This window comes from Carlito syrichta, unplaced genomic scaffold (genome assembly GCF_000164805.1).
Source record: "Carlito syrichta isolate Samal-C Ts95f unplaced genomic scaffold, Tarsius_syrichta-2.0.1 Scaffold317641, whole genome shotgun sequence".
Taxonomy (NCBI): Eukaryota; Metazoa; Chordata; class Mammalia; order Primates; family Tarsiidae; genus Carlito; species Carlito syrichta.
The window spans coordinates 326,298-351,794 of record NW_007261737.1 but is presented as its reverse complement, the minus strand read 5'-3'; the positions used below and the strand labels follow the sequence as shown (position 1 = coordinate 351,794).

Below are 25,497 nucleotides of genomic sequence, written 5' to 3'. Positions count from 1 at the left end.
CACTACATGGTTGAGACCCTGACCCACCTCCTCTTGCTCACCTCCGGACAGTGAGCTCTTTCCAGGAAGGGTCAATGGCAAGCACTCCTCCCTCAGGGGAACTCGGGAAGTGGCCGATTCTTATCTTCTCCCTGGGTCCTCACACCCACCAGATGGACACATACACACATTTCCAAATCAACAGCACTGGCAAAAACTGAAAACAGTCACTTTTATTTAAAGTTGATGATGAAATGGAAACAAGGAGTGTCATACTGTTGATAAGAGTGTTGATAGGAGTGTTAATTTGTACCTCTTGAAGGTAATTTGGCATTCTAAAAATTACTGATGACTTAGCAATATTACTTCTAGAAATTTATCCTATAGAAATACTATAAAACTTAATATAAACAGAAAATGTTTATTATAGCATATACTTAAATGAGTTAATTGTCTTTTTTTGTGTGTGTGTGTGAATTGTAGTCTCACTCTGTCGCCCAGACTGGAGTGCAGTGGCCGCTCCTGGCCACCGCAGCCTCAACCTGTTGGGCTTCTGCGATCCTTCTGCCTCAGCCTTCCAAATAGCCAGAATTACAGGCATGTGCTACCACACCCAGCTGAATTTTTGATTTATTGTAGAGATGAGGTCTCGCTGCCCAGGCAGGTCTTGAACCCACGGCCTCAGGCAATCCACTCACCTCAGCCTCCCAAAGGCGCGGGATTACAGGCTGAGCCTCGGAGCCCGGCTTAATTGTCTTTTGGAAAACTTAAATCATGGTCTATACAAAATGGAACACAATACAGCCAGAATAAAAAAGTTAGGCAGCTCTTTATGTACTGATATGAAAAGAAATAGAGAAATAGAGAGTAAGTACCCTGTGGAACAATCTGTGAAGTGTGACATCTTTTAACAGGATGAGTAGTTCTGTTTACCCATAGCACTATCTGGAAGCATACACCATTAATAGCAGTTACCTCTGGAGAATGTAACAGGGCTTTTGGGTTTTATTTGAGCCATGTATGCATAATTTTGATTCTGAATTCATCTTTTTTTTATCTACTCAGCAATGCTTGTTGAGAACTCTAAATATTTGGCAGGGAATTCTTCTGGGAATACAGTAATGATTCAGCTTTAAAAAATCTCCAAAGTTTACATTCAAGTGTGAAAAATATGCAAATATAAACAAGAAAAATGATATATTAAAAAGTACAAAAGCACTCAGCTTGTAATCCCAGCACTTTGGAAGGCCGAGGTGAGTGGATTGCCTGAGCCGTCGGGTTCGAGATCAACCTGGACAACTTAGCAAGACCTCGTCTCTACAATAAATAAGAAAGTAGCCGGGTGTGGTAGTGCATGCCTGTAGTTCTGGCTACTTGGGAGGCTGAGGTGGACGAATCACCAGAGCCCAGCAAGTCAACGCTGGGGTGGCCTACACTGGGGTGGCCATGAGTGTGCCACTGCACTCCAGCCTGGGTGACAGAATGAGACTCCAATTCAAAAAAAGAAAAAAAAGTACAAAAGCAAAAACTACAGCAGGAAGACAAGACAGGATGTTCCAGTCTTTGTAGGAAACCTCCCTGAGAATGACACTTCAGTAAAGACACTTTGGAATCAGCAACTTTAATCCATCCAACTGCTCACCGGTGGAGATGGGAAAGCTTGAGAGAAGAGCTTATTGGGGTAAAGAATCAGAAGTTTTGTTTTGGACCTAAGTTTGGGATGTCCTCATAGGCAGTTGCACGTGTCTGGGGGTAGAAAGAACAAGCACACGCAACCATATGTGTGTATCTGGGAGTGTTGGGCACACGGTTATCTTTAAGCCATGGGACTGAGTGAGACCCAAGTCAGCAGGTGTAGGTAGAACAAAGGTCCCAGACTGAGGCCTGGGCGTTGTAACAGTTGGGGGACAAGACCAAACCAGCAAAAGAAACTAGAAAGCAGAGTTCAGGCTGGTGAGAAGAAAGGAGAATGAGGAGTTTGGAAGGAGCCTGAATGAAGAACATCTGGGCATGGCAAACAGTAGGTGCAAAGGTCCCGAGGCCTGACCTGTTTCAGAAGCAGGAAGGATGCCTGAAGCAGGGCAAACACATGGGTGATGGGGTCAGAGAAGGGAAGAAAAGCTCACCATACGCCTGCCTGGTGTCAAGATTATCATGAACTTTCACATGAGTGTGGTGGTAATCCATTGGAGACTTCTGAGGACTGATGTGATCTGACTTAGCGTCAACAAGAGCTCGATTCAGTGTTGAAAGTGCATGGAAAAAGAAGAGCGCACAGGAACGGAGGGGCCAAGCTCAGGAGACACAGCAGTACTACAGGCCAGGGTAGGGGCAGTACAGGTGAGGCCTAGCAGCCGGGTTCCGGATTCCATTTGAAGAGAAGAGGTTTGCAGTCTGGATTCGGAGGGTGTGTGTGAGAGACAAGTGTCAGTGGCATTCTCAACACTTTGGAATCAGCAACTTTAATCCATCCAACTGCTCACCACTGGAGATGGGAAAGCTTGAGAGAAGGGTTTGTTTGGGGTAAGGCATCACAAGTTTTGTTTTGGACCTAAGTTTGGGATGGCTGTAAGATGTCCTCATAGGCAGTTGCACTTATGTGTCTGGGGTGTAGGGAAGAAAGAACAAGCACATGCACACATGTGTGTGTATATCTGGGAGTGTCAGGCACATGGATATCTTTAAGCCATGGGACTGAGTGAGATCCAAGTCAGCAGGTGTAGGTAGAACAGACTGAGCCCTCGGCATTGTAACAGTTGGGAGAAAGACAAAACCAGCAAAAGAAGTTAGAAAGCAGAGTCCAGGCTGGTGGGAAGGAGAATGCAGTGTTTGTGCAGCCAAGGAAAACGGTTTCACTGAAGAGAGCAATCAGCCTTGTCAGATGAGACATGAAAGTTGAGACCTGAGAGTTAACCACAACTTTTAGCGGTGGTCATTGGTGAACTTACCAAGAGCAATACCAGCAAAATACAGCATCCCAAATCCAAAGCCCAAAATACCCCCCAAACCTGAAACTTTTTGAGCACATCATGCTCAAATGAAATGCTCACTAGAACATTTCAGATTTGGGATGCTCAACCAGAAAGTGTAATGCGAATATTCCAAAAATCTGAAACACTTCTGGTTCCAAGCATTTCAGATAAGGGACACTCAACTTGTAATGGAGAGTAAGGACCCAGCTGGAACACAACAGAAGAGAATGGGAGAAGAAACACTGGCAGTTGAAGGAGATGGGAGGGTGGGGGTTGGGGAGAGAAGGCTGGGACTGCAGAGAAGTACGCTGGGCAGAGCACATGCTGTCTACTAAGCGGTGGGCCGGCCCTCGAGTCACACCAGGGTTCAGGTACCTCATCCCGCAGTCTGTGTCAAGGGTAGCCTGCATAGCTATGGCATGGCACTGCAAACATGGCTCTAGAGGGAGGCTGGATTAACTAGCAAGCCCGTGGGCACAGGGGCAGGTCAGAGGGTGAGTGTGATGGCGTGAACTCCTGTAAGTTCTCTTCTGACTGCTGCTGTCATCTTAGTGAAAGAAGAATAAGTTCAAGTCATCAGTCAGAAGCAAGTGAAGAAGAGGTAGTGGCACTTTAAGGAAAGAGAAAGTATGACAGAGTCCCTTAAGAGAGCCTGTATGAACAAAGGCTGTTTTAAAGTTGAGACGTAATTGACATACACTGCACAAATTGAAAGCATATAATTTGAATACAAATGCATGCCAAGCCAGAACCACATTGACGCCCCCTTGAAATCCCTCGAGTCCCTCCCCTCTAGTGCCCACTGACCTTTCTATAGATTTCTGTAGATTACCTCACATTATCGAGAGGTGAAATCATACAGTGCTTTTGTGGTCTACTTCACACAGCATGATTCTTTTGAGAAGTGCTCATGCTGTGCATCAATACAGAATTCCATTCTATTGTCACGCCCTACCCTTCCGCATGGATCACCACGATGCATTCTTCCCTTCGCCTCTTGAGGGGCATGTGGACTGCTTCAGCTTTGGGCTACTACAAAACAAAGCTGCCAAGAACTCTCAGGGACAGGTCTTCTGAGTGACATAAGCTTTCTTTCCTCTTGGCAGCTAGGAATGTTAAAGACGTATGAAATTACCAAACTATTTTCCAAGGTAGCTGTGCCACTTTACCTTCCCTCCAGCAGAATCTAAGAGTTACAGTTCCTCCACACCCTCACATGGGATGGCATGTTTAATCGTAGCTATTCTAACAGTAAAATATGGTGGTATCTCACTGTGGCTTTATTTTGCATTTTCTAGTGATAAAGTGTGCTGGCCATCTCATGTACTTGTCTATATATCCTCCTTAGTGAGGTGTCTGTTTTAAATATGTTGCCAATTTTTTTTTTTTTTTTTGAGTTGGAGTCTCACTCTGTCGCCCAGCCTCGACCTGCTGGGCTCCGGCGATCCTTCCACCTCAGCCTTCCAAGTAGCCGGAATTACAGGCATGCGCTACCACACCCGGCTGATTTTTTGATTTATTGTAGAGATGAGGTCTCGCTGCCCAGGTGGGTCTCGAACCCGCGGGCTCAGGCAATCCACTCACCTCAGCCTCCCAAAGGTGTGGGATTACAGGCTGAGCCACCGAGCCCGACAAAACTTGCCAATTTTTAAAATGGCCAAGTGGGTTTACCTATTATTTGGTTTTGGGACCTCTTTACATACTCTAGATACATATTCTGTGTCAGAAATGTTTTGCATATATTTTCTGCCATTTGTGGCTCATATTTTTGTTCTCTTTAATAGTATCCTTCAAGGAGAAGTTTTCAATTTTGATAAAGTTTAGTAGCATTTTTCTTCACAGATTATGCTTTTGGTTGTATCCAAGAAATCTTTGCCAAACCCAAGGCTCAATATGTTCTCCTTTGTTTTCTTCTAGAAATTATACAGTTTTGGGTTTTAGATTTAGGACTACAGTAAGTTCCCTGTATCAGAGGTCCCCAAGCTCCAGGCCACGGACCAGTACCAGGCCGTGGCCTATTAGGAATGGGGCTGCACAGGAGGTGAGTGGCTGGTGAGCAGAGCTCTGCCTTCTGTCACATCAGCAATGGTGTTAGATTCTCATAGGAGTGCAAACCCTACTTGCAAGGGATCTAGGTTACATGCTCCTTATAAGAATCTAATGCCTGATAATCCCCAACCTTGCCAGTCTGTGGAAAAATTGTCTTCCATAAAGCTGGTCCCTGATGCCAAAAAGGTTGGGGACTGCTGCCCTACACGTATGAACCTTCAAGTTACAAACTTTTAATGTACATTTGTTTTTTAATGTGTTATTTCTCTCCAACAGGTGTCAGTATAGCCTGCTGAATAAATTGTGTTCGTTGGGTACCCTAGGCTAACTTCGATGCACTTAAAAACAATTAGATTTATAAATGCACTCTTGGAACAGAACACGTTCATATGTTGGGGACTTCCCGCGTAATCCATTTTAAGTTTAATTTTGATCTGATGTCCAATTATCCTAGCTCCATTTTTTTGGACCTCAGTCAAAAGCCAGCTGTCCACTGTTGAACCACATACATATGGTTCTATTTCTGGACTCTCTGCTGCATCAGACCAATGGACAGCCAGCAGAAGGGACTGACCTATGGGCTAAGGACAAATGAGTGAATGGATGGAGTTGCTGGGTCTGAAACTTCTCCTCACTGGTTATGTCCTAAAGAAGAGTTACTGGACAAGCATGGAGAAGCAAAAAAGCTCAGGCACTGTTACCTATGAAAAGGAAAAAGTATCAAAAAGATGATGATTAAGCAATGTAACATGGTGCAAAAATGGCCCTCCACCTAGGGTTTACTTATGTACAGTTTGTGAGAGAAATATGGGATTGAGCAGAACTAGACTTCAGGAGGAATGGGGGAGGGGGGATATGCCCATGGATGCAACAGTAACCGAGAGAGTAGCTGGGTCATGACTCTCCCAGGTGAATCCTTTCTGTGTTCCCCATGGCATCTTATTCATACCTCTATAATAGATTCTTTTGCCCGTGTTTCTGTTCTTTTCCACTGGGTTCCCTGATGCAGATATCACATCTCATTCACCTGCAGTACTAAGTACAGTGCCAGTAACAAAACAGACATCAAAATGAAAACTGGGAAGGAGGGAAATGTTACCTCCTCAGCCCCTTGATACATCGTTCTCCTTATCACTCTCTGCAACAAGAAGAGCTGCAAACTGCAGACTAGAAGAAGGGAGATCAATGGTCAGTTTCTGAACTTTCCCATGTAATTTCCTTTGCTAAAAAAGTTTCAACTGCACACATCAGAGATGTCTATAGCTCAAACAGCATTTCCTCTAATCCTGCTTTTAAAATAAACAAAATAGCGCATGCTTGTAGTTCTGGCTACTTGGAAGGCTGAGGCGGAAGGATCGCCGGAGCCCAGCAGGTCGAGGCTGTGGTGGCCGGGAGCGGCCACTGCACTCCAGTCTGGGTGACAGAGTGAGACTCCAACTCAAAAAAAAAAATAATAATAAAATAAAATAAACAAAAATGCACTTGATTGAGGAAAAAATTGTGGCAAAAAATTCAAACCTAGGAACAAAAGAATTAGAAACAGTCTCTCAAGCAAAAGGATCTGGTCACTCAGGGTACTTACAAGGGGAAAAAAATCACTGGTAATTCTTCCCTTTGTCTCTGGTTCACAAGGTTAACCAGTAAAATGGATCTGATTGGTTTTAGTCTATCAAGGTATCCAACTAGAAGAGACAAACAACCCTGGTGAAGCTCTGACTTTCGGATCTTGTAGCAGAAGTGGGTTGTATCTTGCTATGTACTAAGGCACAAGATGAGGGGCTCTTCCCAGGGAGGTCAGTCTATGGTCAAAGTTGGGGAGACAGAAAGGAGGTGATGTGTCTTCTGCAAGTATACTTTCTAACTTCAAATAAAAGGAATGAGCCATAATCACATTTCTTTTGAGTTATCTTTCTTACCCATTGTGTTACAAATATCTGGAGTATCTACCTATGCTGACTAATAATGCACATTTCTGTAATCTTAAAGCAGTCTTGTAACAAGACAAAAACAAACCAAAAAACTAGGCTACAACTAACATTTACTTTATTCAATTTTGTTCTCTCAACTTAGAAGGCAACAAATGACCACATAAAAAGAGAGCATTTTAGAATATATACACATATAATTGGTCTGAGTATCTAAGGTATTTGCTTTAATAGAAAACTGACACCCCTAGAAAACTGACACCCCAAATAACTAAGTTAGCTTCTATAAACTATTTACCTTCTATAACAGTTACTCCTGGCCTCTAAAATTACATTTTCTTTTAAGGTACTGCGTAACTTTCATGACTACAAAATGAGGCACTCATACAAAATAGACAGGAATGAAAACATACACATACTGTCTTATCTTTATGTTATATTAATGCCACAGATACTGTCAAGGATTATTTGAAAGAAGCCCTTATTCATAATGGCTGTTTAAAAAAATAACACAGGGCAGTCATCGGCTGAAAAAACATCTGACTGAGGGGACAAATTAAGTAGGTAAAAACAAGACAGCTTAATCAAGGAAATGAGAAATCACAAGAGGCTTTTCATAACACTTAGTTGTAAGACTTTTAGTTCAATCTTGGCTGCTAAATAATTAACATTCTGAAGGTGTATTTTAAACATAGCCTTTTAATTTCACAACGTAAAAAACTTTTCACAGTAAGTAGAGCTTAGAATACTCAATCCTGAAAATGAATATAAGCAGCTAACCTGCAGAGTTGCAAAAAATGCCAGTGTTCTTATAATGGCACTACGATTTCCTGTATGTGTGTGCATGTACAAACGTAATATAATGAAGCAATGTCCAGTGTTTTTGTTCTGTTTTAAAAAGTCATCAATCCAACCTAAATTCAAGAATTACACTTTAATAATAGCATTTTGCCAATACAGAAATGACATATCTAGGTTCAAATCATGAAGGAAAGTTCTATTACTTGAATAAGGGAAAGAAAAAACACAAGACAAGAATCCACAGTAATAACAGTTATATTAAATGTTGAAATAAAAATTCTTTTTGTTTACATCTGGAATTGAGATGTACCACCTCCATTGTTTCTCCAGTGAACTAACAGAAAGAGAAAAAATCACCTAAATACAAGGAGCTTTTTAAGGCTATACACAAACTTCACATTGGCATTTTTCTTCAGTTTTCAACTCAACTATTAGTACTTAATAATTAAAACTCAAACATAATTTGCTAATAATGAACAACTGCACTTCATACTATGACCATTTGATAACTGGTCATATAAAACTAACCCCAAATGTTGATTTGTCTTCAATTTATAAATAATAAAAACAAAGCAAAAAGGTCTTCTTTCCTAGTAAACTTTCTTGAAAGACTATTTTAGCCCAATGTAAAATGAAGCAAAACTACACTATGATTAAAAACAAAAAATTCTAAGTGAAGAAGGGTAGCAACACTAGCTAGCACTTTCTGAATGATGGGTTTAATATATTTAAAAGACTATTGGTTAATAATAAAACCTGGATGCAACCCAAGCAAATATGATACCAGAAAATGCTTTCCTTATGAATGTATTTATTTTACTGAAAACAACAGGACTAAGCACAACTGAAAAACCAGGGAGGAATTCTTAAGTAAGACCATATAAGTTATCTGCCAGTGAAATGGGAGCAATTTTTTGGCCATTCACATTGTTTTTTACAAAACATTTGATAAGATTCATTTAAAATTCTGTATGATTAACAATTTTTAACCTTTTGTAGTATCTGCCTAGATCTCTTTGTTAAAACAGATGTATCCCAATGACTTTATATCAAGATCTACAAATTCTTTGAAAAATTAAAAAAGAAGCCTAAGTTAATATAATCAAGGTATATGACCAATTCAATAGTATTTTTCTCCCAAAGAGAACAATCTATATAGATGTACACCATGACAGGTGGCATTATGTTTTAAAATGCTAATTTTTTATAGTTACACTAGAGTTCTTCTGAGTAGGTAGGCCTAGCAAAGCCCTTAGTTCAAAACAAGAGAAAGGACTGCTCCAAAGTGCCAAAGAGTGTAACACTGAATCCTATGTCAAGCTTTTTTTTTTTTTGATACTGATGTTTTTTAAAAAATATATTTTAAAATATCTGCTTACCACTTAGGGAAAAATTGTTAAAATATAAAACAACCAGAATACGTTGCTCTTGAGTTTGATAGCTTATGTTTGGCTGACTTTCATATTTTAAAAACCCTCAGGTTTTAGTCTATGGATTTTAATACTATATGAAAATTATTGTATAGTTTCTGAAAACTTATGCTGTGCACTTTCTATGAGAACTTCTAAATTATCATTTAAAAATCAAGCACTACCCTTACAATATACCATTACTATTAAATACTTGGATCAAGTACCGAATCCATTCTATTTCTCTAACCTTCTAACTTGAAGCTTTGGTTACAAAGACAAATCAAATGTGTATGGGTTCAGTTCTCTAAGATTTTACAGAATACTTCCAATGAAATACATTCCTATGTTAAAAGGCCAGCTCAGCCAGCTTCCTTCTGGACAGATAAAATTGAGTTGATTTTATTTTATTCTGTAAACAAAAAAGCTTTGGAAACTTTGGGATTCACTCATGAAAAAGCAGGAGATATGTACTCCCTAATCCTCACTCAATGGTGTACTAACCAGCAAGACTAGATATTCTAACCAGGCTTCTCTCAGGCTGTCAATCTAAGACACACCCGTATCCACACTTCACAAGCATCTCAGAATGTCCTAAATCCAGTGAGATGCAGTATGGTTGGTGATGTTATTCTGAAAGATTTATTATCTTGCATGACTTTTAGCCACTGCTACCAAAAAGAAATAGCTGTGTGTGGAAAAGGAGGGTGGAGTGGGGGGAACTAACGAAAGTCTTCATTTGGACTTTTCCCTTACTTCTAAGTAAAGACATGCCCCTAACAAGCACAGAAACCCAACTCCCAATGCTGATCACTAGGAATATTAAATTATCAAAATTAAAAATAATTGCCTCACCTAGCACAAGATACTATACAATATTACAAACACAGACACATGAAAAAAATCAGGCAGTAGAAAATGTACAACAGCTTTGGTGTTATACAAAATAACTTCCACAAAGGACTGACAGTGAAGCACACAGTTCATGTTTTCTTACCACAGACACTCCACTGCTGATTTCTACTTGCTTCCTTTTCCATTCTCAGTAAGGTCTGACCAGCCAAGAGACAGAATGTACAGTTCCCTGGGGAGAGCTGCTAGGAACGCCATGCACTGCACTCACAAGACGGCACTGCAAAGTCTTGCCTGTGCACTACTGCTCTGTGGCACGTTTCCTGTCGAGATCACAGCAGGTTCAAAATAAAGTGACAACTAGATTTAATAAATTAATATACATTTGTTTAAAGATGTACAATGCACATTCTGTTTAATCCAAGGTTTTGGGGTATCAAGGAACTTCTATTTACACATATACAGATCTCAGACAGCAGTGATGTCAGAAGACGCAGGGAAAGCAGTAGAGCCTACACCGCTGCTCCCTGGATGCCGAGAACACAAACCAAAGACATTTAACTTAAAAGCAGCGCTGAGAGATCACTGGGGAAAGTCTCTGAAGAGAGAAGTCCACAAAAAAGGACACGTAAAGGCAAGGGGAAGGTCAAGGAGTTGAGACAACCACTTTATTCTTGGGATGACTGTGGAGGCGGAGAAGATGTGCCTTGTTTGCCAGATTTCCGTTCATAGTTCACGAGGCGCTGCCCCACAAGGTATCTAGGTTGTAAAAACAGGGTGGTTACTCTCTTGTACAAGCTTACAGAGTAAAACACGTTTCCTAAGAATAGCCAGTGATGTATTTTTTAATAGTCAGATCTTACTCCTACTCAAAACCTGTCAGTGGTTAGGTAGGTGGATGGAAGGGGAGTCTAGAAGGAACACCTGCAAAGGCAGTTAGGTGCCTTCCCGGTAGGTCTGGATCTGCAGCAAGACACAGGAGCAGCAAAGGGCAGCAGACCTAGGAGGTTGTGCAACAGAGATGTGCATCAGATAATGGGTTAGGGGTTCTCATAAACTCAGGCACTTGGGGGCCAGGGGGGTCATAGTAAATTTAGGTGGGAGATTTATCTATTAAGGTTCAGATTTTATAAAACAGCTTAGTGGACAGATCTGAGGAGACAGACTCAAAACATGACCATCAGAAAGCTGGGAAGGAACAAAAGTAAGAATTGAAAAGCTGTAGTTCTAGAAAAAAAAGGAGAAATCAATGGACAGATTTTAGTGAGGTCAAAAGGAAGATGGCCGGCAGTGAGTGTACACAACAGCAGTTAGGAGGTGATGCTCTGAGAACAGAACAAAATGTGCTGCTCATATATGTGATAACAGGGAGGAGGCAATGGCAAAGGCTGTAGTGACAGGGAAGTGACCAGAGAGCCTCTCCAGGGAGATGGACATCTCCAGTGACAGGGAAGGGCAGGAGCTGTGGAGAAGGAGGCTCATTGAAGATCTGTAGGCAGATGGCTGGAGGCAGACTCCCAGCGACAGCAGTAACGAAAGCAGGATAGCCACTAGCTATAGAGGCTGGGCACAAGTATGCATGGGCACTTGTTTGGGGCACTGCAGACCAAGGAGTGTGTCAGGAAAAGCTTATGCAGCTGAAGTGAGGAGACTGAGGGGAAGGAAGCCTGCACAGAACAGTGACACAAGACCAACAGGCCCATGCCACGTGACTACAGCAAGGCAGAGAAGGCACGTGAAGCCCTGGGGACAAAGGCTTGGCATGCGTGTAGGGCTCAACATGATGCCTCTTCTTTTTCCTCATTACCTTCCCCACCTGACTCTCAGCCATCACTGTTCTGTACATGCACACAGGCCCCAGGAGACATTCTGGCGGTTTATGTCTAGTGATTCAACATGTCACTTTTTTAAAAAGTGCACTGGTCCCACTGCCTCTTTATCCAGGTTCCCTGTTTTATCCCTTTTCTTCTGTCCCACCAGTTCTTCTCCTGAAGTCAATCATTCCATCTCCACTGTGTCCCAACCAGTGTTTTGTTTTTTGTTTTTTAAACTGTGAGGATTTTGTAAATGTTTTAAACTGTGATAACTGAGCAATATCTAATAAAATACGTACAGCACTATCTGGCACACAATAATCGCCTAACACATCAAGATACGCTAAGAATTTGGTCAGCGTGTGTCAATGACAAAGCAAGTGAAAAAAAAGTATTTAGACAAAAGCAATGTTAATTAGCTTGCTCAAATACAAAAAGTAGCTCAGTGGCAGGGAAAGGAGACTCTAGCCTGACTCTCTTAGGCCACCACCCTTTCTCATGCCCCAAGCCCACCCCCACCCCAAACACACACACTCAGCAACTCCTACAAATCGAGTGCTGTGCTAAAGTATATATTCAATGGCAGACAAGACATGCACATGAAGAAAAAGATGGGTAAACGAGAAGAGTACACTGGGCCACAGGAGAAAACAGAAAATAAAGAATGAGAAATGCTAAGAGGCAGAGGCAAAGCTGGTAAGGGCAGGAGTATAGACAGGCAGGTGCCGAGAGCAGGAAGAAAGCTCCTGAGGACCTGTCTTATCCATCACTCTGTCTGTGATACTTATTGCTCTGCCAAAGCAGGCCAAGTGATAAAGCTGACTCTCATCACTGAGAGTGCCCTTCTCCTCTCATCAGCTGACAGTCCTCTGTACTCTGACTACCTAAGTGTATTTGGATCTTTTAACGTCAGTAAGTCTTTAAGAAGTCTGAATGCTTTCAATTTTATTTTTTTATTATTATTATTAATATTATTTGAGTTGGAGTCTCACTCTGTCGCCTAGGCTGGAGTGCAGTGGAATGCTCGTGGCCATTGCAGCCTCAACCTGCTGGACTCAGGCGATCCTTCTGCCTCAGCCTTCCAAATAGCTTGAACTACAGGTGTGTACTACCATGCCCGGCTTATTTTTTTTATTTATTGTAGAGACGAGGTATCACCAAGTTGCCCAGGTTGGTCTTAAGACCCTGAGTTCAGTCAATCCTCTCACCTCGACCTCCCAAAGTGCTGGGATTACAGGCTTGAGCCACCATGGCTGGTCTGAATTTTATTCTTAAAAATATTACTCTTAAGGGTCCTCAGAGTAAATAAGGTGGCCATGTAATCTGTTGGGGAAATTTGGACATGCACAAGTAAAAGGGGACACTGTTAATAATGACACAAAGGCAGCAGCTGTATGAGGTTCTCCCAGGCATGGGATGGATAATTGTAAACTTACTTTCTTTGCTAGACAGATGATTCAGCCTTCAGTTAAGACACGGAAGGCTAAATGTTATCCCAGGAAGGTGTTTTCCTTGGCTGTCCTCAAGCTGAGATCAAGTGGCAGTTTTTAACGATTTCTTCAAGACAGCCCCACAACACTGTGCAGTAACCTCAGAGCCTCTCTGTGCAATGCTCAGAGCATGTAGATGAACCCACATGAGCAAGTAGGGTGTGTGTAGGCGCTGCTCGTTCCTAATGTTGACTTCTTATTTCTACCTAAAACTATTTCATATATTGTCAAACTAAAACATGTGAAAATAGACTGAAAATTTACTTAGAACAGGCATTAAAAAGTTTTCCTCCCCAAACCAGCTTCTCCCAGTCTTTCCCAGCTCCATAAATGACAACTCTGTGTTCCCTAATGCTCAGCCAGTCACATCCTTGGTTCCGCTCTCCTGCACCTCTCACGTCTACTCTGCCAGCACCTCCTGCACACATTAGACACAAAAATTAAGAAATGAAAACACCTTAACAAGAGCAGCTAGATGAATGGAACTCCAGACTTACTTGTCATTTTTAATATGTTCATAAAGGCGCTTAAACTGGCGGACCTGGAAGGACAGGATCCCCATCAATACCACAACCATCAGTAAAAATGGATAAATCCGCCGATGGACTAAGTTTTGCATTTCTGCAGTAACACCTGTAAACCACAGAAGGAAAAGGTTACATGTATGTGAGATAACAGTGGCATGAATTATGGCCTTTCCCTGAGGAGAATGGACTGGGGTGCAGTAGTGCAGGCTTTCAAGACGAGTCTTCTAAGTCCCAAGTCTGCCAGCATTCTACAATCTGTGAGGGCCACAAGCCCTTTCTGACACCCATTTTTCTCCTCTGTAAAACAGGGGAGCTAGATTCGATAGATGATTACAAAGGTCCCTTCCAGCTCTAACAGTCTGGACTCTCATTTCCACAAGGACTGTTGTCATTTGTACACTTCAACTGCATGACAGTTTCAAGAGAAAAATAAATAAAACTGCTTATATAATGAAAAACATCCTCTAAGGTTTAGAGCACACAAACATTTGTTTTTCTAATATTTAACTTGAGTTTTAACTCTTCCTTGGTAGGCAAGGGTGGGGGAGGGTTAAAATCAGAGGAAGTATTTACAAAAAATTAAAAGTTAAAAGCCTAAACCGAATGACTCCAAACACCATAACAGTGTGCTGTGGCAGAAAGAACATGCACACTGAGGTTGAGGCTGGAGTCTGAATCCTGCTCTTACTCCTTAACAGCTAGACTCTGGGCAGAAGTCTCTGTCTCTAAGAACCTGTTTCTTCATAACAGAATTATGTGAAGCATCTAAATAAGGCAAAAATATGCTAAAACTTTTCATTGATCACCCTTCTTCCCTTCTAACATCTTTCCAACAAAGCTCACAATAAATTTTTTTTTTAAATATTTAAAAGTTTTGGTTTGGAAATCCAAACAGTAATTCTCAAGTCTATATACAATTAATGAGCAGAATGTGATGTTAATAAGTAGTGTATTAATATTTTAAAAAGACAATAGGACATTCCTACTATAGCCAAAACAGTACATTTTTTTAAAAAAAGGTCATTCTCAAGAGTTAAAATGATTCATTTTAATGAAGTGTTCTATCAACTAGTAATGGGCTTTGAAATATATTTTTGTATGTAAACTTAAATGCAGTAAGTTTGATACCTGACAGTCACAATTCAAACCAAATAAAAGCCTTGAAGTTTCTACAGAGAAGGAACCAGAAAGCAGTGCCATGTATTCCTCCTGTTCCCTCAACTTAACTGTTTCCCGTTTCCCATGCTATCCTGCAGAGTATGGGACACTCTGCTTATTCTTCCTCTATACAAACCGGTATTTAGCTTGCTTTCTGACTATCTTTTTAGAGATGAAGTCTTGCTCTGTTTTTTTCTATTTTTAGAGGCAGAGCCTCACTCTGTTGCCTAGGCTGCATGATACAGTGGCATGATAATAGTTCTCTTCAGCCTTGAACTCCTAGACTCAAGAAATCTTTCCCCCTCAGGTTCCCAAGTAGCTGGGACTACAGGTGTGTGCCTGTAGTCTTTACTTTTTTGTAGAGATGGGGTATCACTATGTTGCCCAGGCTGGTCTTGAACTCCTGGGCTCAAGCAATCCTCCTGCTTTGGCCTCCCAACGTGCTAAGATTTCAGGCTCGAGCCAACGTGCCCAGCTATCTGGCTAATATCTTTATTCACTGAGAAGCAGTCAGATTCTTAGACATCAAGCCAGTAGCTACCTTGAAGAGTAAAGAAGGGCACACACAAAGGGGACTTCTAAAAGGCTGGTAAGACATGGTAAGATTGCACACTTGTTTGCATGTTTCACTTCAATACAAAGTTTGGTTGTGTTTCTTCTTTAAACCCTTTTCTTGTGGTTAAAAAGGAAAGGACATTTCTGACAGAAAGGTAAGAGACATGAAAGGGTGCAGAGAGATGTGGGGAGAAGAGGAAATGGCATGTGTTTGAGAAGAGGCCATTCTGTGGTTGTTTAACCAAAACTCTGAGAATACAACATGAAGTGATGTCAAACTGAAGCCTGGATAAAACCAAGAGAAGAAGCCTTGTAAACTATGCCAAGAAGTTGGATTGTATTAAAGGCCACAGAGACACCAATGAAAAATGTTCACCAAAGAGGTACAATGAGAATCACTCTTTTGAAAGGACATTGTGGCCAATGTGGAGAATGAATTAGTGGTGGTAGTAGATTCAAAGCTGGGAAACCAGATAGGAGGCTGCTGAAGTTAACATGTGAGAGGACTGCCTCAACAAATGCCAGGAGCAAAGGTACCAGAGAAGAGAAACCAGATTCCGAAGGCAAGTCAGTGGGACTTGGAAACAACAGATATGGAAAACAGCATAAAGTGACATGGATAACCTTCAAGGTTCCTAACTTCCAGTGTGTTGGATGGTAACACTGTTCACTAAGAGGGGATTGAGAAGGACTTGGAAGGGAAAACTAAGGGAAAACTTAGCACTTATAATTTTGAAAATACGCTAGGCAAAGGCCCTGAAAGGATTCTTCAGTACACAACAAGATAGCGTCTTTCCAGTTATTCACGTGTCACACATTAGCATCTCCTCTTTGGTTTTCCTTTTACACTAAATAATTTTTTTAAATTAACTATAACAACACTTTTACCTAATTTTGTAAGTACAAATCTCAGCACTTCTTATTAGGAGAAGACAGTTTGAAGGAAATCTGATACTATTTTGCAGGACATATACATTTCAATACATTATTGCCTGCCTAGAAAAAAGAAGCTGTATCAAAGAAATTTATAATCAATCCTTCTAATCTTATCCTGAGTAGTCAGATTTAAGAAAAGTCATACTTTGAAATCAGTTTTAGCTGGATTTACATTGACAAAGCATCTAGAGTCAGACAGTCCTTGCTAGTGGAAGTGATAAGAATGTCCATAAAAATGCTCTTTCAAGACTCTAAAACCAGCATTACTTACCTAGCAAAGGAACAACACCAGAAGCTATGACATAAGGTACACACAGGGAAAGCAAAAGCACAGAGATCACTGGAGCTGCCAGTTTACGAATGATATAGTGAAGGTCAATGTTCCGGATGCCATTTGCATAAACCTGAAACATTGAAAAAACAAACAAACAAATAATTTAGAACAAAGATACAAAATAAATTCCTCCAGGTTAATAGAGCAATCTCTACTGAATCCAAGCTACAATGAACTGAATCCACCAACCCCAAAGAATTCAAACTGGTTATTTTTTCCAAAATCAAGGCAAATTCTGGAACACAAACATAAACATGGTGCCCACAAGTTTCTAAAGAAATGCATTTACCCACTAACACTTTGCAGCTAGCTCTGCTAAGTTGTTAGATAAGACACTAACCTAGAATAATTTATCCTATCTTTGTACCACACAATACCAGACAATATTCAGTAATTAGTTGAAGACTAAATAACTTAAAGGAACTTCACACATCTTATATAAGTGTGACCTGTGTTATTTCTTAAGACTGCATTCATTTTATCTGAGTATGACAAGAAAACGCTGTAAATGGGAAACATGTTTCTGAAAAGCCTGTATAAATCAAATTTTAGCAAATCCAAAGGTATTTTATGTAAAAACTTAGTATGAAATAATTCTTAGTGCATATTAAAAAGAAAATCCAAATATTTCTGGAACATTTCCATCACCTTATCCAGAAAATTCTACATAGTACTGCAGAGGAAAGAATGGGCGGAAAACCTTGGGAATGAAAAATATGGATGGAGTATAAGAGGGTCAAGGCAGAAGCGCTGTTCTCTTCCCCTCTTGTCTCAACCACAGCACTAAAGACTCTCCTGGCCCAGTCAACTGACGTAGTGTGCCTCAGTCCCATCACTCGGCATCTGAATGGTAAACAGCTTAACCCTCCAAAGGCATGTTTCCATTCCCCAAAACACAGTCAACCCAAATGCATTTCAATGAAGCAAGGCATCCCAGTGTTTCTCAACCAATCCCAACCTTTTACTTAAATTTACAAACACACACACACGCGCGCGCGCGCACACACACACACATGCGCGCACACACACATATGAGAAAATATCCTATTAGAGAGCAAACTATTTTAAAAGGTCAATGATGTTTCATAGCTCCCAGCTGTGAATAAACCCCAATCTTCACACTCCCTTGCAAGGGCTGGAGCCACCTGGAGACTAGAGTGATCTGGACCACGCTCTGATCCTAAAGGGATATATAGCCAGGAACCCCACCCCCCACCCCCCAATCCATCACACTTCAGAATTAGCTGGTACTTAGAGATACAGACAGACACACAGCGGTCTCCTGGCTTTCCTCACCCCTGCTCCTAAGAATCAAAATCTTGAGGTTGTGGCATTTTTTAAACTGATTTTCTTGTGCACAGTGTGCTGAGAACTACTGCCTATACTTCTCATACGTCAAAAGGAGACGCTCCTTTACTGCTGCAGAACTGAAATAGTTTATTTATCTGGCACTGGTCTAGGGATAAAAGGGGTGCCCACAAACACATTTTCTGGATAACTAAAGCTTAAAGAAGAAAGTATCAAAATCTGTTATGTTGGCTATTTTGAATAGAAATTTTCCTAAAATGAATTACCACATTTCCTAGTCTTATTATCAGAGTACTCGAGCACAATCTGCCTTTTTCAAGATTATCACAACAACCATATTATCTGATAGTTCCAGAATAATAGTGTTAAGTACTATGTAGCTAGATTATTCCTAAACAGCTCCACTTTCATACTATTATTCCCCCTGTTTCTTCTATTTATTACCTCAAGCAATAACCTTTCTTCCCCTAACCTGCTATAGGCTTAGAAACTTTAATATTTTTAAAGTATTAAAGAACTCCTCATCAGGACTCCTGCCCTGAAAAAAGCACGTATGATCATTTTGCCTCTACTTTGGACAGGGCTCTAGACACTTTAAGCTACTGGGTAACCTTCACATAAGGGAAGACCTTAAAGTGGTTGCTGAAGACTCATGGTAGTATGGGAAACCAGAATATACCACCCTCACACATGCTGCTTTGGCATAAGTACTGCTTTGAGCTGAAGGCAACAGAGAAACAGCAGATGCAGGAAAGCTCTCTGTCCTACCTCTACTGCCTACAAGCAGGACATAAATCTACAAAGACAAAAGGTGCCCACTCCAGCCTCTCCCAGAGAGGACAAAGGTTACCCACTGGAGACAGTTAAAGACCCTCTGGGCCTCGAGATGGTACCAGAGGACTCTCATAAGCTGTACTAAGGAGCCTCAGCTGCCATGTGTTTGCCTCCTCCCTCTGCCACAGGAGAGACTCGAATTCCCTTTCCTTTGTCCTGTCACTTTTTCTAAGTATTTACTATTCTTGTTGACAATTAACTTGAATTCAAAGCCATCTCTCTGAAAATTACTCACTTCCTGGATATCTCCCATGTATATATGATATATACACTTTAATATTTAATAACCTTCTATTTTTCTCATTAGCCTTTTATTACAGGGGTCCATTTTAACCAAAAAAGTCCCATAAGGGTTAAAGGAAAAACTACTTTTTCTCCCATACAGTGGTAAAATAAAACTATCTTCTCTTTAAAAAAAAAGTTTATAAATGTTCATTAAAGAAAATGTAGAAAAATGAAAAATAAATCCAACAACCACACACGATTACAAACAATTCCAGAATGTCTTTCTCTGAAAACTGATTTTGCTTACCTGTTCTATCACAGTTTTCAACCACCACTGGGGGCCCATCAGCGTTATAGCTGCAATGATTTTGGCATGCAGGACTCCAAGTGCCCAGTCCTATAGGGTAGTAAAAACCATTTAACACACTTTTGTTGTTGTTGTTTTTTAAAACAATAAAACCAGCAGAGAGGCTATGTCATTTTCTTACATCGCAGTATTTCACTTTAAAATAGAAGTTCTGCAGGATTGACAATTTTGCAAAAGACCAACACATAATGAAAAATCTAGGGAATTCTTTTCCACCAACAGTTCAAGTTCAGTGTTTCCATCAAGATTGTTTCTGTATCTTTTGGAAATCTTTATTACTTTCCCAAGAGAATTAGGAAAATTGTGGACATTAATGGTGACTCAATAAGCAAATAAAATAAATGACATGATTTTACTTCAAATCATTCTTAGGCTGTTTCTTTTCAACTGCTACACTGAACTCCAAAGCACAGATATTCCACATTTTATCTAGCCATTCTCTATTGATGGACATCTGAGTCACTTCTCATTTTTTGCTATTATAAAAAATAATGTATTAGCAGAAACAACCTTGCCCGTGCCTCCTGCACATACGCAGATGATACTGAAAAGTCAAACTGTTGGGTCATAATACACAAGCATTTAAAAAATTTGACAGTGTCAATTCTCCAAGGTGATGATGATTTCATAGGTGATAGTGGGCACCACTGTCAAGACCACTAAGAAACAAGTGCAACTGAACAAGGTGCATTTATTACTCATTGCAGCAAAGGAGAACACACAGCATGGGGAACTGGAAGCCTCTCAGAAGTGGGAAAAGGCTTTATTATAGGATTTGAGTTTGTGTTAGGGAGTTGGGAGAAGATTTAAGGAAGCATGGCTTTGCTATATAACTAATGCTATTAGAAAGCAGAGTAAAGCCGGGCTCGGTGGCTCAGCCTGTAATCCCACTTTGGGAGGCTGAGGTGAGTGGATTGCCTGTGCCCACGGATTCGAGACCCGCCTGGGCAACTTGGCAAGACCTCATCTCTACAATAAATCAAAAAATCATCTGGGCGTGGTAACGCATGCCTATAATTCCGGCTACTCGGAAGGCTGAGGCGGAAGGATCACCGGTGCCCAGTGGGTCGAGGCTGCAGTGGCCGGGAGCGGCCACTGCACTCCAGTCTGGGTGACAGAGTGAGACTCCAACTCAAAACAAAACAAAACAAGAAAGCAGAGTAACCTATTAATGGTTATCTTTAAAAATCTTACCTAGAAAAAGTGACAAACAAAGGCTAAAAGTAATGGTAATGAAGCAGAGTCAGTCATATTAGCCAGGAAAGGGGAAGGTTTGATTTGGTTATTATTGTGGCTTGGATAATGGTCATGTCCTGTCTATGTCTATACACAACTCTAGAGGGAGGATTTGTTTTGTCTTGCTTTATCATGGTCACAGAGTGACCTTGTATAATGGCAATCTTCTGTGAAACTGTTTATGTCCAAAAGGAGAACACTGGGACCAGGCTGGCAGTGCCAGGACAGCTCCTCAACGCCTGGGGCTGCTCTGCTCCTTTGCAGGACTGTACTGTATAATGTCAGGAGGCACATAATACCTGTCTTATCTACCCCAAGGCTGTGCTTGCACTGACTGGGTTAGGTATTGTCTGCCTGACCCTTTCACTGTAAAGTTGTCTGTTTGTTTCCCTTTGAGACTGTCAAGCAACCTATAAGGTGACACATTGCCAACAAGCAAAGTGATAGTATCAAAATGTTTCATTTTGATGGTATGCAAATGTTTCCCCCATCAAGTGTTGGGGGTCTATGTCCCCTTCAATTAAATCTGGGCCACCTTTGTGACTTGCTTATACCCAGTAAAATGTAGTGAAAAGTAATACTGCAGGACTTTTGACACGAGGCATAAAAAACAATGTAGCTTCTACCTTGTTTGTAAGGACCCTCATTTCCCTGAACTGCAATATAAAAGGCCCAGCTACTTTGAGGCTACCGAGTTGTGAAGAAGCCCAGGCACACCGAATAGCCCTAGTCACCAGTCTAACAACCGGCATCAACCCTCATACCCTGAGCAATGATGTCCCCAGACGATTCCAGTCATAGCTGCCAAATCATTTCCAACCATTTAATATTCCCAGCTGAGGTTCCAGATGTATAGTCATACAGCAGAGACAAACCGATATGCCCTGTCTTAATGTCTAACCCACAGACTCTGTGGACAAAATTAAATTGGCTATTGTAAGCTACTAAACTGTAAGGTAACTTGTTACACATCAAACCTTTCACCTGATGGATTCAACATCTACTGACAAACCTTGCTGGAATCAATTATTTTGTTAGGTACTACAAAATACTAATTTTCTTTTTTTTTTTATTTTTTAATTTTAAAGATGTGATATAGCTGGGCTTGGTGGCTCAGCCTGTAATCCTGCGCTTTGGGATGCCGAGGTGAGGGGATTGCCTGAACCCGCAGGTTCGAGACCCGCCTGGGCAACTTGGTGAGACCTCATCTCTACAATAAATCAAAATTAGCCGGGCATGGTTGCACGCGCCTGTAGTTCCAGCTACTTGGAAGGCTGAGGCGGAAGGATCGCCGGAGCCCAGCAGGTCGAGGCTGTGGTGGCCGGGAGCGGCCACTACACTCCAGTCTGGGTGACAGAGTGAGACTCCAACTCAAAAAAAAAAAAAGATGTGATGTACAATTCAGAGTTAAGTATACAAACGTTCATTTTGCAGGTACCCTTGTTGATGAGGTGTGCCCCTCCCCCCAGCAGAAACTCACTACTGCCAATCCCATACCCTCCCCCTCAGCAATTTCCCACTCCTGATAATCCTTATCTTCTAGAAATACTACTTTTCCATGTGTGTTAGTCCTTCTAACCTTTATTAGCTGGCATTATTCTGTTTAAAAAAATCATTTTCCTTCAATTACTGATGCTATTTGACTACCTTGCAATACAGCTCTTCCATAAAGGCGTAACACATGCTTAATTACAGATGTTCCTCATCTTACGCTGGGGTTACATCCCAATAAACTCATCATAAGTTGAAAATATTGTAAGTTAAAAATGTACTCAATACACCTAAACTACTGAACATCACAGCTCAGTCTAGCTACCTTAAACAGTTCAGAACACTTGCATCAGCCTACAGTTGGGCAGAATCATCTAACACAAAGCCTTTATTTTTAAGTCACTCATTCATCCATTTATTCATTCACCTTGTGGTATAACCGAAGCCTAAGAAAGTTTATTTTATAATTAAGTATTAAATATCTCACACAATTTATTGAATACTGTGCTGAAAGTAAAAAACAGAATGGTCATATGGGTACTCAAAGTATAGTTTCTACTGAATGAGTTGCTTTCACACATCCTAAAATAGAAAACCTAAATCAAACCATTTTAAGTCAGATGTGTACTTCCCTCTCTCTCACTGATTCTAGCTTATGGATAGAGTAGATATGAGGCAGTTCCTAGACATGCATGCTCTGGCTCACTTCTAAGTGTGCCCACTGGCTCCTTCCTGGAATATACCTCTTCCTTTCTTACTCCTCTGTACTCTACTAGTTAGGTTGGCTTAGATATTATCTCTTACAGAAAACCACATTTGAAACTCCCAAAGCTAGGTTAAATACCCCTCCTCCATGATGTCCTGGCTCCTTGTGCTTACCCTAATCACACCACAGACCACCTGTGTACCTGTCTAGCTTTCCCACTAGAATATAAGTACCTTAGGAAATTCCTGCACTGGCCTCATTTTCATATGGGCTATACAGTTGAGGGTTTGGGCACACATTAAAGCACTACAATAAATACTTTTTGGTAATAAAGTATGTGGAGGTTATCCATCTAGAAAGAAGGGAAATATAGCCCAAATATACTTTCATTTTACAAAAAAATAGACTGTAATACACTAAGAAAAGATAAGCACAATGCTAAAAAGCCTCTGAATGCTTGAAGTCAGTGTCTGATTCTTTTTTCCCAATATCTACTAAGAACTTGAGATCTTAATTCTATGTTCAAAATCTCAGGCTCAACAGAAAAGTTAAACTTCTCTTTCCATGAGCTTTAAGATCTGAACTATGGCTTACATGGGTTCCTTCAGAATGATGTTCTTTCTAATAAACCTGTGACTTTGTGCGAAAATATGCTGTAATTATTCAAAAATATTAAAGCCTCAAAGTCAAAAGGAGCAAGATGTTTCATTCTTCCTCAAAGGTGGAAAAATCAACAACACATATTAGTTTGTACCTATAAATATTAGAGAAGCCTACATGAATAGTGACATTTCAATCTATAAAGTAACCTCTTTAAAGGAGTTATATGACCTGCATATCTTGAAAGCAAAACATGAAAGGACATTATTTAACAATTTTATAAGGGTTCCTAGATTAAAAAAAAAAATTAAGGAGTTTTTCTAAACCAACTGCTTAAAATCACTTAAAATAATTAAGGATTGCTTTTCAATCCCAAATCCTTAATGAAATACAATGAGCAAAAGATACTCATTTACCTGCCATGGATAAAAAAGAGGAGTCTGATCCAAGGGGACCCTCAGGGGAGCAACAATAACCAGCTCAAACAGGAGCCCCAGAAGAAGAGGGACAACTCCAGCCAGCAGCACTGCAACTATCAAAGTCTTCATTATCTATTAGGAAACAAAAGAACCATCATATCATAAGTTAGGTCTTTACTTCCCTTTACGATTCATTTTTCTCATTGAATTATTCATTTCATCATTGAAGAGGACCTAGTTCTGACTTTGAAACAAACTCTTTTATTTTCATTTTGATGTTTATTTGTCTTCTTTCACCCAACGACTAACAGAACAACTACACAGTCGTACCCAGGTATCTGTGAGGAATTGGTTCTAGGTTCCCTGAGTATACCAAAATCTGCAGGTGTTCAAGTCCCTAAAATAAAATGAACATCGGTAGCTGTTTTTTACACAGTCCCAATCTCAGGACTCGGCTTTTGTTTGTCCAAGAAAAGCCACTGATTGAGGCCCCAACCAGCTGCGGCCCACCTATAGATTGACCTGTGATGCCTGAGGTGGACTGGTATAGTGGAAGGGCTGTGCACAATCCTAGTTAAACTCATTAATACAGCTAATCAAACTGGCTTCCTCTAGAACAGCATGGTCCAAGAGAACTTCCTGTGATGATAGAAACATCCTATGTCTACTTGTCCAATATGGTAGCCATGTAGCCACCGTGTATTAGACTACTTTATCAACATAGTTCTAGAATGCAACGAAATGGCAAAACCAGAATAAAGCTGACACAAAGGGAAGTACTATTACAAAACAGCATCTGTGAAATCTTGACCAAAAGTTTTCAAGTGGCCTTGGATTCTGATGGCATCTCTTTTTCTTCAGGTAGCCTCAGTGAGCAGACCTGTCTCAACAAGACACTTTATATGGTGTGCTTGAAGATGCAGTACTTGCTTCTTTACATGGCAATTCTAATAATATGGAAGAATATCAAATGAAAACCGGAATTAGCTGATTTTTGTACTAAAATACAGTTAAATGACTCATTACCTTGTAGAGTAAATGACAATTAACCCCTCCACTTATACAATGTATCTTTCGCTAGAAAAATGAATATTTTTGTTCAACTCTAATATTAAATGGATATTAAACTTCTGTAAAATCCAATATAAATTCAGATACAAAACTAAAGCTGATTACACAAAAGAAACAGCATAAGCAGTGACCTCAACATATTTACCAGTTGCAGTCATCATCACACCTGGATAATCATCTTACAGTGTTTTTTTAGCCCTATATTTGTGGTAATCAAGTTTATTGAGAGCAATATTTCCATTACTTTCATTTTCACATTAGTCAAAAGATTACTGAATTTGCAAGAAATTCCATGTATTATCCCCAAAACATTGACTGGGTTGTGACATTAAGATAGTACATAGTAACTGGGCTTGGTGGCTCAGCCTGTAATCCCGCGCCTTTGGGAGGCTGAGGGGAGTGGATTGCCTGAGCCCGCGGGTTCGAGAACCGCCTGGCA

The 25,497-nt window shown here is 40.6% G+C and overlaps 1 protein-coding gene across 1 annotated transcript in view; it reads right to left on the bottom strand.

Moving 5' to 3' along the window:
* Nucleotides 1-7,021: 7,021 nt before the first annotated feature.
* MARCH6 (membrane associated ring-CH-type finger 6) overlaps nt 7,022-25,497 on the bottom strand; it is a 60,049-nt gene continuing 41,573 nt past the window's right edge. The window contains exons 21-26 of the mRNA XM_021707420.1: nt 23,985-24,119; nt 19,476-19,565; nt 16,739-16,871; nt 13,789-13,924; nt 10,133-10,746; nt 7,022-8,083 (exon numbers count right to left, since the gene is read on the bottom strand). Of these exons, the coding sequence (XP_021563095.1) occupies nt 10,656-10,746; nt 13,789-13,924; nt 16,739-16,871; nt 19,476-19,565; nt 23,985-24,119 (585 nt within the window). The 3' untranslated portion in view covers nt 7,022-8,083; nt 10,133-10,655. The remainder of the gene's footprint in view (nt 8,084-10,132; nt 10,747-13,788; nt 13,925-16,738; nt 16,872-19,475; nt 19,566-23,984; nt 24,120-25,497) is intronic.